Source organism: Pistacia vera, unplaced genomic scaffold (assembly GCF_008641045.1).
Source record: "Pistacia vera cultivar Batoury unplaced genomic scaffold, PisVer_v2 Contig664, whole genome shotgun sequence".
NCBI lineage: Eukaryota > Viridiplantae > Streptophyta > Magnoliopsida > Sapindales > Anacardiaceae > Pistacia > Pistacia vera.
Genome location: NW_022196517.1, coordinates 833,631 through 846,819, shown reverse-complemented (window position 1 = coordinate 846,819; position 13,189 = coordinate 833,631). Strand labels below are relative to the sequence as shown.

Here is a 13,189-nt window from a genome sequence, read left to right as displayed (position 1 = left end):
GATCTCTTAAATCCCCTAATTTTGTCTGACATAATTAGGATATTACATAATCTTTAGAATATTCTAAGATTTTATACCTGACATAACTAAAAGATTACATAATATTTACCTGATTACAAAATATTTACACAATATTATGAAAATCTTAACACCAACAACGAAAGGTTGTGCAGGACATTGTTATAGTATCTACATTCCAAGCCTAAGTCTTGACCTATAATGAAACGTGTGTCTCAAGAGTTTCTTGCCATCTATAAGACACCCTTGCAAAAACCATTTCAAGAAATTTCTATTTCACAGCTTAGAATGCAAGGCATATGTATTTGGTTGATAAAAGTGATGTTTAAGTATGGATATATATCATTGATAAGTATGATTCTCTTTACTCTTGCAAATCACTAGATCTAATAAGGTTAGCCATTCTTTTATGTATTTTTTCCCCCTTTTCATCATTGACTATCTATGTGCTTTTATGATTCCCTTTTTCATCATGTTACCAAATATTTCCATTTTTTTAACACAAGTTTGACACAATTTATAAACGTTTAGATTATTGTATTTGAATGGTTAATATTGCATTTTAATTATAGTATTTCCAAAGTGCATTTATTATGCAAATTGTATTGAATTTCAACCATAAAAGTATTTTGATCCAATATTTCATAAATTATGTTATATTTTGAGTCGAAAATGTGGTGCTCCCGAACCTTCCTATAGTAATTATTGATGAATGATTGAGTCTAATTACTAACCAATCATTTTGACAAAGAGATGAAAGAGAAAAATGTTGTATATGTGTTGCAACATTAGAGGGGTGATGAGATTGTGTCATTTAATTATTTCTCATATTAAATGGATTTTGTTTAGGCTAACCAAAATTTAATATCTTTATTAATACTAGGGTTTATTTTATTTCCTTCTGATAAGATCGATTAGTATAACTCATCTACTTTGTTCATAAGGTACTTAAAAAAAAAAAAAAAAAACACCTATTAGAGGGTTTTTCATAATTTGGGAGGTTTTCATAATTGTATTAAAAGGGAATATTTTTAATATTTTTCAAGTGAAAAAACAGTTTTTTTTGGGGGGGGGTAATTGAAATAGATGAGTCAATACTAATCGATCTCAATAAATGGTAAATGACAATAAACCCATTGACACTATGATCCGTGAACCCGTTTGCGACCCATTTGTCCTCCGGATATTAAAAAAAGCCCATCTTTGAAATTCCTGTTACACATCATGGTAGTAACGGATAGAAACTATAAAATTGTAGCCACATGTCACGCACTTAACTTCTTTGCTAAGTTCGTGCGGCCTTAACCCTTCGGAAATGAGTTAAGCAGCCTAACGCTCACACAACTAACAAGCTCAAAGTATAAAGTTTAGAGAGAGAAGCTTAGAGAAAATATAAACTCTGTATTGAAAGGATTCAAGTTATGAAATGTACAAGGGAGGGGTGGCCTATTTATAGGCTAAACCTCCTCAAATAAATGTCTAGATACATTGAACACTTAGTCCTTAAGTTACTTAACTCATAAGTAAACACTAGGTGGCACCCCTAGGTGGCAAACTTAGGTGGATGGATAAGCATTATCCTTTAAGTTTCTTTGCCACTAAGTTTACTTAACTCCGAAGTATACTTAGCCACTAAGCAACGTGCAACCCACTTGAGTCACCAAGCAAGCGGGTCGTGACACACAGCTCCAAACTCACTGCCCACGCCCTTCACCGGCAATTTCAGTCTTCACTCCATGAATTATATTCATATTTCAACTCTAAATTAAAACCCTTTACACTTTCAAATGGCAACAAAACTCAATCTCAATTTCAACCTCAATCTCTCCAGCCTTCGCCTTTCTCGCCACTTGTTCGCTCCACTCTTCTCTCACTCCTCCCCAAGAACCCATGTCCTTTCCTTCCGCCGCAATCTCCGCCGTACCCCCAACTTCTACCGCCGTTTCTCCCTTGTCTCTGCCGCAGTTAATTCGACCTCTTCAGGTAGTTTTGTTTCTCGGGGTAATTTCATCGAACACGTCCTGGACGTTTTGAAATTGTTGGTTTAGTGCCCATTTGATGTGAAATTCGAATACAATTCTAAAGTAGAGTGTAAAATCATAATAAAAGTGTGAAAAAGAGTGTAAAATGCAGCTATAATTAGATTTTTGGATTATTACAGTTTTTAAAGATTATTTTCTGATCATAAACTAGGCAAGCCCTTATTATCTTGTGTTTTGCAGAGTGGAATAGTGATGAGAGATATGATGTAATAGTGTTAGGGGGAGGGCATGCTGGATGTGAAGCAGCCCTTGCGTCAGCTCGTTTGGGTGCAAAAACTCTACTTCTTACGTTAAACATTGATCGAATTGCGTGGCAGGTGACACAGCATCTATGGTGATAAGAGTACTCGTAAGTTTTAGAAGTTTTTTATTTATTGAGACGGGTTATGTGCAGCCTTGCAATCCAGCAGTAGGTGGACCTGCAAAGTCACAACTTGTACATGAAGTGGATGCGCTTGGTGGTGAAATTGGGAAGGTTGCTGATAGGTAATATCAAAAACTTTCTATGTATGTTTGATGATACTAAAAGTGTTAACATGGCCAATACCCCAGGTGCATAAGATTGAATGAGATATAGGATCTGTGACTGCAATTGCACATTTGAGAAGTTGCTTCATTTGCATCTAATAGATTTTTGTTCCCTTAGCGTGAAAGCTATGATTTCTTTGCTATTGTTTCATTGTGTATTCATGATCTAGCTTATAGAATTGATTAATGTAACCTGTTTTTGTGTTCTTGGCTTGTTAGCTAATTTGCAACTTTATGTCTTTATTTCCATTCTTAATTTAGTTTAATATTTGTTAAAACTGCTAGTACTATCTGATAATCTTCACTAGCTTGAATTGTCATCCCTTTTATTTCTTGGAGGTCATTGAGTTACTTTATTTCAAGGAAACCCCATCCCTTCTTACCGTGTTTTTGATGTTGCTCTGTATCTTTTAGCACAACCAATCACCATCTTCATGTTTCAGGTGCTATTTGCAAAAACGTGTTCTCAACATCTCAAGAGGACCTGCTGTTAGGGCATTGCGTGCTCAAACTGACAAAAGAGATTATGCTGTGCAAATGAAAAATATAGTGGAGAAGTAACTAATTACTGTTTACTTGATCAACTTTTATTTTTGGCCCAGGTTCTGGAAAGTATCAATGCTCATCATCTAAAAGTCTTTGTGTTATGATGTAGGTCAAAATGTTGCTTTGCATGTATACATCTATCAAATTTATGAGATACTTGAGTCTCGATAACTGCAGAACTGAACTTTGACTTTAAGATTACATAATATTCAAATCAGTGGATTGATTGATGAGCACATATCATAGTATACATTTAGAGGAAACAGGTTTAAATTTGAGCATGTCATGCAAAGTTAAGTTCTCGGAAAGTTATCGACTGAAAAGACATTGGAACTTGATGTTGCTAAACATTAGATGATATACATAACATGGAAAAGGAAAATTTAAAATACTTAGATACTATGAAAGTTGTATTAATAAAAAGGAGCTGTACAAAAGTCTAACTATGTCCCATAATCCACTGTCTCATCTCCATCACCGTATGAATAATGTTTTATTGATTTAAAATGTCAACCTTATAATAACCTTATATTGAAACAAATACAGGTATATAAAGTTTTCTATTCTGCCATGAACTATAAAATGTTGAATGGGTTGACATCTTTCAGAACACTAGCTTCTCGACTATTCTATATATCTATGGTTAGGTATTGTTCAAGAAAATTTGTAGTACTACTTGGTATTGCTTCTCTTGATGAAACTTACTAAAGAATTAGATACTTTTCAACTTTTGTATGTTAATGGACAGACTATTTTTGTAATCAATACCTATACGATTCACACTATTTTTCTATTGTGCACATGTCTTAAGTGGGTCTTTTTTATTTTCTTTTTGCTGACTCGTTCTATTTACTCCATCATCAGCACTACAAACCTTTCTATTAGAGAGGCTATGGTGACAGATCTCTTACTAGGAAAGAATGACAATGTTGAAGGTGTTAGCACATTTTTTGGGATGAATTTCTATGCTTCTTCAGTTGTTCTCACCACTGGCACATTTATGAGTGGTAAAATTTGGGTTGGTAGAACTTCTATGCCTGCTGGTAGGGCCGGTGAGTCAGCTTCACATGGACTGACTGAAAACTTGCAACAACTTGGATTTGAAACTGATAGATTGAAAACTGGAACCCCGGCACGTGTGGATTGTCGTACTGTTGATTTTTCAGGACTTGAACCGCAGCATGGAGATGAAGAGGTCCTTCTATTTTATCCCATGTGTAGGTTCAGTGTATTAAATTTGCATGATTCAAGATTTTAAATCATGTTTCAGAATTTGCTTCGAATATGAGCTGATTTTAAACATGTATTTCATTTAAACATCCATTCCGGAACATGTTACATTTATTATATTAACCTATTAACATTTTGAAGGGGTTAGTTTGTTCACTTTCAATTACAGATAGCTCTACATGCTGGCCTTAGACTGTGGGGGCATTTCTATTTAGAGAAAAACCCTAGTACTAGACCTCCTGCCCTTTATTAGATGAGCATGTTGTAGGGATGTTTGTAAGTTGATTTATCGGTTTAATTGGACAAACTACCGATCACCGAAGTAAAGTTCATAATGTGATCATACGGTAATATTATTTCTAGGAATTTGAAGCCTATAATTTGACACAACAAATTGTTTAGCTTTTTATTTTATTTTACCGGTAAACTGTGAAGATTGATGAATCTGTTGCGATGGAAGTTTGTAATGTATATGTGTTGATAATTTACAGGTCAGCTGGTTTAGTTTTGATCCTGATTATCATATTGAAAGGGAACAAATGTGCTGCTATCTAACACGTACCACAAAAAGAACCCACCAGCTTATTAAAGACAACTTGCATGAGACTCCCACTTATGGTGGATGGGTTGAAGCAAAGGGACCTAGGTACTGCCCTTCCATTGAAGATAAGGTAGATTTCAGTCTATGTTTTGATGAACTCTACTCTTTTTCTAGGTTCACCTTATTTCTTATCTAACTATTAATTTATCACAGCTTAAGCTGATACGTATGAAGGCAGCAATTACATCACAGCTATAACACATCCCCTTATGTCCACTTGAGTGTGGACTGAATACATACTCAACTAATGTCAAACTATTATAGTTTATTCTATGTAGGAATGCTCTTAGAATTGTTTATTTAATCTTGCTGCATTACAATTTCCAATGTTTTGGAAATTATGTCAAAATGTTTCTTATTCAGATGTTACTAGAAATTTCAATATAACCTTTTCTCTAATTTTTTTTTTCTTCGGTTTCAGATTGTTAGGTTTCAAGATAAAGAGTCTCATCAGATTTTTCTCGAACCTGAAGGGCGTAATGTGCCTGACCTCTATGTGCAGGTGTGCTACAATATTATCTTTTCTCTTCTTTGCCACTTTTTCACAGAAGAAAGAAAGAGGGAAAATTATAAATACAAATAAAAATTAAAGATAACAGAATGAAGAAAGACCAACTGCTTCTTGTCAAATTAATGATGAAATTTGAGTTGGTGCAAATTACATCCTCACCCTATTCTATCACGTTTTGAAATTTGTGCTCTGCTGTTTCTGGAACAGATGAGTGCTGTTGTCTCACATCAGTCTGCCTATCAGACAATTCAAGATTATGCAATTTCTCCCTGTATAAAAATTTTTAGGCCTCCCTGTATAATCCTAATGAAAGTGCACATCTACTTTTGTACTTGTAAGTTTATAATCCAACTAAAGGATACATCTAAGATTTCCAAATAAGAAAGTTCTGTGAGTCAGCATTGCATGTTGCAACTTGAAAATTTGATGTATCTGCTGAGGTTTGTCGTACAATTTCACTTTTGGCAACTTAAGTGTTTTTATATCGCTAGATATACATAACATTCAATTAAGACTAGGCCTTATGATTGATAGGTTGTGTTACAAGTAGTGTAGGAACTAAAATTTTCTCCTGATGTGGATGGATGGTTGAAATATGAAGTGTGGAAAAGAAATTTGATCAGAATTTTAGGTTATTTACTATATTTTTGTCTGAGCCTGTTGCACAGGTTTGAAGTAAATTTTTCTGTCTCTGCTAGGCTTCTTTAATTTAAAAGTAATTAAGCTTCTAATCATAGTCAAATTGAGACAATTTTATAACCTGTATACTTGTGCTGTTCAAATTTGAGTAGACTTGATAGAATTTTAAGCGCTTTGTCTTATGGAATGAGGGCTGCCTAGATAGTTTTCTTCTGTTCTTATAATTATGACTTTTATTATTAGTTTATTATCACATACGTTGCTATGATCATTCTCCTTCATCATTTTGCTCTGCTCCATAATTATTTATCTACTTTGTCACAGGGGTTCTCAACTGGTCTACCTGAGAGACTACAGTTGCCACTCTTGAGATCTTTGCCAGGACTTGAAAACTGCTTAATGTTAAGGCCTGCGTATGCCGTAGAATACGATTTCCTACCTGCTCATCAATGCTCAAGGTCTCTTATGACAAAGAAAATTGAGGGACTTTTCTTTTCTGGTCAGATAAATGGTACAACCGGCTATGAAGAGGCTGCTGCGCAGGTACTTGGTTTTATATAGTCATTCCCTCTGCTGAGATGTCCCAAATTGTTTGTGGTCATTGATTAGTTGATAATCTAGGGACATGGTAAAGAACAGTTACTTTTCCAGGTGGTAAAGAACAGTTACTTTTCCAGGTGGAAAAGAAATTATGGTTACTGATATTCCCACATTTACTCTGTAATGTTCTGGCTTATTTTGTGTATACTTTTTATCTTAGGGCATTATTTCTGGTATAAATGCTGCTAGACATTCAGATGGAAAGTCTCTAGTTGTTCTAGAGAGGGAGAGCAGTTATATTGGGACTTTAATTGACGATCTGGTCACAAAGGACCTTCGAGAGCCTTACCGCATGTTGACTAGGTAATTAATTTAAGTCTTTAATTCCTGTATTGATGCTTATTTTTTCCTTATGATTTGAGCTTCAACTGTTTTGATGTTAGTGCTCATGTTTTAGAACACAAGTTGATTAAATATGGCTAAATTCTTGGGGGGAAACTTGTTGCCGTTATTACCAATAACATTTTTCTGTGGCACTAGAATAACAAGAGGTTTGAAAGAGCTATTAAATCCTAATAACTATAATGCTGTGTTTATAAAAGCATCATTAAGTTAAAATTATGCTCCTTTTCAAATTTTGATGCAAACTGATGTGGCATTTCTCTTTTTTGTCAATACTAATCCCCATTAAGCTTTTATTGTGTTGACCTTTCATATTTATTTTCCATTCATTTTGTGTCATGTCAGTTTGTATACAAATTTTGTTCATGTATTATTTTAGTTAAGCTATGCCTTATATGATTTATTTCTAGGACAATGAGGTATACATTCTTTTTTATTATCTCTATATTCAATTTGCATCATATTGGGTTTAGATGAATATGAGACTTCATGGGGAGACTTATCCTCAATGGGGTGAACCCAGAATGAACATACATGGATTTGGAATTTCTTGAGGATCAAACCATACATCAGGATTGTATCTATCGTTTTGTATATTTATATGGTTAAGAGTTCCTTCCCTGATGTGGGACTGGTGGAATAGGAATGAGAGGAAAAATGGAAGAAAACTCAGAATAAGAAATAGGAGAAGATGCTGTTAAGAATAGAGAGAAAACCAATATTCAGTATTCCACAATCATCAATTTTGGTCTTAAAACAAGAGAGACCAATATATATGGAGGCCAAAACCCTAACATAACAAAATTCCTAATATAACAAGGTAAAAGTTCGAAATACCCTTAACAAGTAAACCTCATGAAAGTAGAACAAAAGCCCTAAAACAGATCACTTCGTATGTAGCTACTAAAATTAAATTGTAGACGCTCCATCAGTACTTTGCAATTTATTTTTATAAGTCTATAAATGGAGTTCTAGATGTTATGGTTCTAATGGTAGTTTATTTTTTCCCTTGCATAGCATATTTTCTTATCCTTGAACTCAAGAGTGGTGCAAGAATTTTATGTGCATCATTTGTTTCTAATCTGAACTCTATTATAAGTCTATTTCTTTTCTCTTAGCCGCTCCGAACACCGATTACTTCTTCGATCTGATAATGCCGATAGCCGTCTAACACCTTTGGGGCGTGACATTGGGTTGATAGATGATAGACGCTGGAATATTTACGAGGAGAAGCAAGCTCGAATTGTGGAGGAGAAAAAGCGATTGAAAACTGTCAGGATATCAGGTTTGTATTCTTCATTCTATTTGTCTGTGGCCAATAGTTGTATATACCAGTGAGGATTGTTTATGAGATCAATTTATAGAATTCTTTCTGACATTTGTTTCTTTCCTTGTACCAGTAGCTGATATATGTTCCAAAAGAACTTGGCAAGTGAGGATTTAAAAACAAAACATCCTATTTTGTTCTTTTTACTGCAACCTGAAAATTTTGTTTTGTTCCGGCTTGATTTTTACTATACATACAATCAACATAGAGCTGCTGCAGATGGATAAAAATTTTAATTTCAAAGGTTTAGTTAGTTTGTGTAATCTATCCTTGAATAATCTCTAATTAGGGATAGTTAGAGGACATTCTGTCCTTGAAAGCCTATGGATTTTATTCCAGAACAATAATGGACAGGAACACTTCAAATGAACCCCATTTAATTATGGATGCCCAACCATTTGAATGTTGTTCTTGGAAACAAATTTGGATACAGACAGTTAGTACCTTATATCTGAATCACAACTTTTAACCTGCCTCGTTATATTTACTTAGGTGGAGATTTGGCTGCTGATGTTGCTCAATTGTCTAGTCAGCCTGTTAAGGACTTGTCAACATTGGAGGGCCTTTTGAAGAAACCACATATACAATATAAGGTTCTTGATAAGCATGGTTTCGGAAATGAAAAGTTAACTAGAGAGGATAAAGAATGTGTAGAGATAGATATAAAGTATGAGGGCTTCATTCTGCGACAGCAGCAACAACTCCAGCAGGTGGGTATTAAATTTTTTCATGTGGCTCCAAGAAGGGATTCACCATTATTTTTCATGATACTCCTGTCATGGTTTGAAATGAATTTGTATTAAACAATTTTTGGGTGTAGATTTACTTGTTTGTTGCTGTTCTGCTTATCTTTTATGTATAATTCAAACCTGTATGCTTGCTCTGTTTGTAGATGGTCCATCAACAACACAGACCACTTCCACAGGACTTGGATTACTATTCAATGACAACTTTGTCTCTGGAAGCACGCGAGAAGCTTTCCAAGGTTTGTAGCATATATAATTTTGATATTGGACTTCATGAGAATATAGTAATATATATATATATATAACCTACAATTGACAGATTAGGCCGACAGTTTTTTCTTTTCAGTTTCTACATTTGGGATTTTTCAAGAGGTCTTGAGATCTAAATTCATTTTTTTTTTTTTTATAATACAAATGAGAATCAGAGCCTTCTGTTGATGTTGCCTTGACCTGTTTTGCTGGGACATGGTTTAATGCAGAACCTATGAGCCTAAGCCACCTGAAAAGCTGCTAGATTCCTATTAATCTATAGCTCGATTCTGTATAGATAAATGTTGCAAACACCTCTATGTTCTATATAGATGATTGCAGAACCTATCAAAACTTAGTAAGTTAATTCTTGGGACACCTCTAAACAGATTCTGGAGGGACAAAACCTTGATTCAGCAAGGAATTCTCATTGATACTGCTTAGAAATGTGTCATGGGATTTATTTGCAGAAGTAGCAGTGGATGTAATGATGGAACGAACCCTATCTCACTTCACAATAATGTTATGCTCCTTTCTATTTTCAACTTCTAGCTGTATTATCTGAATCCAAAGAGCTGGAGAGTTTGGATCCAATGAAATGTGAAAACAATTGGTTAAATAATTGTGTATGTACTCTTGTGAAAGCAAAATCTACTTTGTTGTTGTTTCTATACTTTTGGGTAGATGCGTTTGTTTTCGTGAATTTGTTCTCTACATCATTTTCAGTGTGCATAATGCTTCAGGATTCTGCAAAACAATTGGTTTTGGTCTACTTTAATTTGGATTTGCATGCTTTCAGGTCAGGCCACAAACCATTGGTCAAGCAAGTAGAGTGGGAGGAGTAAGCCCTGCTGACATTACTGCTCTCCTTATAATCCTTGAATCCAACCGGAGGAAAGCTCATGAGCAAAGGAGGCAACAAATACTAGCTTCTGTTATGGCAGATACAAATCAGCCCTCTGAAGCCCCTTTGACAGAGACCATCAGCTCATGAGATGTTCTCATCTCCGATGGCCAATATCTCACACTGTTATTTTTTATCCAGGCAGTCGAAAAAATCCTCTTATCTATTTTTCGTATTCAGGAACACTGTTATCTTTGATGCAGGCAGTCGAAAAAAATCCTCTTATCTATTTTTCGTATTCAGGAACAGATGAATGACTTTAGGATCTGATCTCTAACAGTCCTAGAACCTTCTGGAAAGTGAATTTTTAAAGGCCAAGTTTTGGTGATTGAACTCTGAGAGATTTGATACATCAACGCTGCCATTTACTCAGCGAAGATCAATTGATCCTTGATTTTGTTGCCCAACAAGGCAACAGTTTACCACACTACAAGTCCTCTTGAAGTTGAAGTGAAGCTGTTGAGAATGAATTCAGATTGTCAATAGCACAAGTGAAGTTGAGTGCAGTACAAGTCCTCTCTATCAGATCGAATTGTGATTATTTAAGAATAATTTTTTAGGCTTTTTTCCAGCATGAAAAGTTTTCATTAAGTGTTCATCATCCATGTAGCCAATATAAATTTATATTATTTGTACCCACTGTAATTCATATATGTATTCATGCCTTCCCAAATTTAGAGTAAAAAATTGATACCAGCTTCATTGATATTTCTTAAGATTTCATTAAAATAGTAAATTTTGTGAACTGCATTCAAATAATTGGGGATAGTTATTAATAATTTTTAATAGAAGTGTGAGATAATACATTAAAAAAGATTCTGTATGCCCCACTTATTATTGCAAGTGCTTTTCTTTACATATATTTATACTTCAGTCTGAAACGTTGATGGCGAAGATAGGTAAGAGTTGATTTTTGTGGTGGCGGCTTGATTGAGTCAATCCAAGTGAATAGATTCTTATGATTTTTGTAGTCGCTTTGATGATCCAGTTCTTATATTTGGTGCGTGCAAAATGTTAGAAAACTCGCTGGAAGATTACCTAATCGTCTTCCTTCATTAGAGATGTGTTTGATTGTGTGTTTTATTTTCTTATGTATTTCTGCTACACAATCTCGTAACACTGAGGAACCCTCTAATATCAGTATTCGATCTAGGAATGGAGAAGCCAATATTGTATTTGGCCCTTCTGTCCTACTATCGAGTGTAGACAAGACGGCTATGATTGGCAGTAACCGGAGTAGACGAACTACAACACTCGGGCTTCCACTATTTTAGGGAAGTGGTGAACCCCGAATGGAACGCTGTAAGATGACGATGGCTCGATGCTGGTAGCATATATTATTTAGTGCTATACAGTGAGTGTATAGATTAAGTTAGTGTTGAATGAAGTATGAAAATGCATGGTTCCATAACTAGTAAAGAATCGAATTTTACAGTGTTTAGAAGATGGTCAAGGGAGGGATTTCAGAAACATGAAAGTCTAAAATGGTTGGTTGTGAAGAGCTCATACATTTCTGGCCAAATTGAAATACCTATCACCCAAGGGTTTCCAAGATCTCACCTCTCTCTTGATTGCCCAAATCTCGCTTTTGCAGCTATATATTTTTTAATGTCCTTTACTGGAGCAACTGTGCAAAAGGTATGAAGGACGACAGTGGTCTAAGATAGCCCAAATCCCCTACGTTATGATTAATTCCAAGTTCATCTATGATCCAGAGGAGGAAGACTGAAGCCCGCTTGATCTTCGAAACAATGAAAAAGGCTGATATAGGTCTGTCAATTTTTAAAATCCAGAACATTATTTTTTATCAAGAAAATTTAGATTTTTAAATAGCAGAGTATTGATTTATTACTATGTTGCTTGTGCAGGAACCAACTGAACTCCTGGCCGCAAATTTTCAACATAGCAATGTCAGTGGTAAGTTTTATTTATTATGGTAGCTCATATGCAAAGTTATAAAGTCAGGTAAGTAGTAAACATTTGATGGGTATATTGCAGGTTTTACAATTATTTGACCATGCTGAAACACACCATTTTATTGGTGTCCTCTATTAGACGGTTTTTTTTTTTTTTTTTTTTTCAACTCTTGAAAATAGAGCTCACCACATTGCACATAAAAATGTAACTTTTCATTCATCTTGCAGGCAGCGTAGTTGATAGAAAGTCGTAATTTAAAGTAGCATAATGTGAGTGATGTCTTAGCCCACTGTATTGATTATCAGAAATATATTGTAGCTTGGTATGTGGTTGCTTTCTTATCATTTAGAAATTATTTTTTACATTCTGTGTGTACACACAAGGTGTGATGTAGAAGGAAACAATACACTTGGCTTGATAGGTCGTGTTTCAGATGATTTTAGTCGAATGTGAGTAGTTAATACTAAGACTGTGCTTAAAGGATGAATTTCTGGAATTGTTTACAATTTCAATTGTTGTTGAAGATTGTATTCAGATTCTACTCGTAAGAGTTTTATGATTCTGAGTCCTACTGCAGTTGCGTTTATAAAAGTTTCTGCCGCTGGCTTCAATAATTGCTAGTTCCTGTCGTTCTTCCTGAGGAGTGAGTGCATAATTGTTGGGATCTTGGTTGCAGAAGGGTTTTGGCAATGTTGATTTTTCTGTATTCTACCTCTAATTTGTCAATTTCTTCATTAAGAACAATACTGTCCTTTCATTTCGTAACCTTCTGCATATATTGTCATTTGTCCATGTATTGATGACATTAAACTATCAAATCATTAAGTTGAATCAACACTAATTATTGAGCCAAAAATCATCTCTTTTGTGAAATCAATTTCATGGTGCGTGCCTAGTGGACTATACATACGCCATTACAATGACTGGGCAGTGCTTGAAAATTTACTAATGAAACAACACTGGACCACTAGCCTTAGGAAGGAAAAGCA

General features: G+C 34.8%; 1 protein-coding gene across 2 annotated transcripts; it reads left to right on the top strand.

The window, feature by feature from the left end:
• Positions 1-1,705: 1,705 nt before the first annotated feature.
• LOC116112610 (tRNA uridine 5-carboxymethylaminomethyl modification enzyme MnmG) lies at positions 1,706-10,976 on the top strand. 2 transcript variants are annotated; one of them, XM_031398722.1, is made up of 13 exons: positions 1,706-2,001; positions 2,241-2,377; positions 2,455-2,546; positions 3,032-3,145; positions 3,999-4,329; positions 4,856-5,035; positions 5,387-5,467; positions 6,440-6,658; positions 6,876-7,018; positions 8,176-8,342; positions 8,877-9,094; positions 9,277-9,369; positions 10,179-10,976. In XM_031398722.1, the coding sequence occupies exons 1-13, from the start codon at positions 1,806-1,808 to the stop codon at positions 10,371-10,373; spliced, it is 2,166 nt and encodes a 721-aa protein (XP_031254582.1). In that variant the 5' UTR covers positions 1,706-1,805; the 3' UTR covers positions 10,374-10,976. The 2 variants fall into 2 exon arrangements, with proteins under 2 accessions (XP_031254582.1, XP_031254583.1); XM_031398723.1 differs by lacking the exon at positions 3,032-3,145.
• Positions 10,977-13,189: the final 2,213 nt, after the last annotated feature.

Bases quoted from the DNA above. Each gene is read 5' to 3' on its own strand.
- LOC116112610 (XM_031398722.1), top strand. From the start codon at position 1,806: ATGGCAACAAAACTCAATCTCAATTTCAACCTCAATCTCTCCAGCCTT. The intron at 3,146-3,998 runs GTAACTAATTAC...CTCCATCATCAG, and splicing joins ATGAAAAATATAGTGGAGAA to CACTACAAACCTTTCTATTA. The intron at 6,659-6,875 runs GTACTTGGTTTT...TTTTTATCTTAG, and splicing joins ATGAAGAGGCTGCTGCGCAG to GGCATTATTTCTGGTATAAA.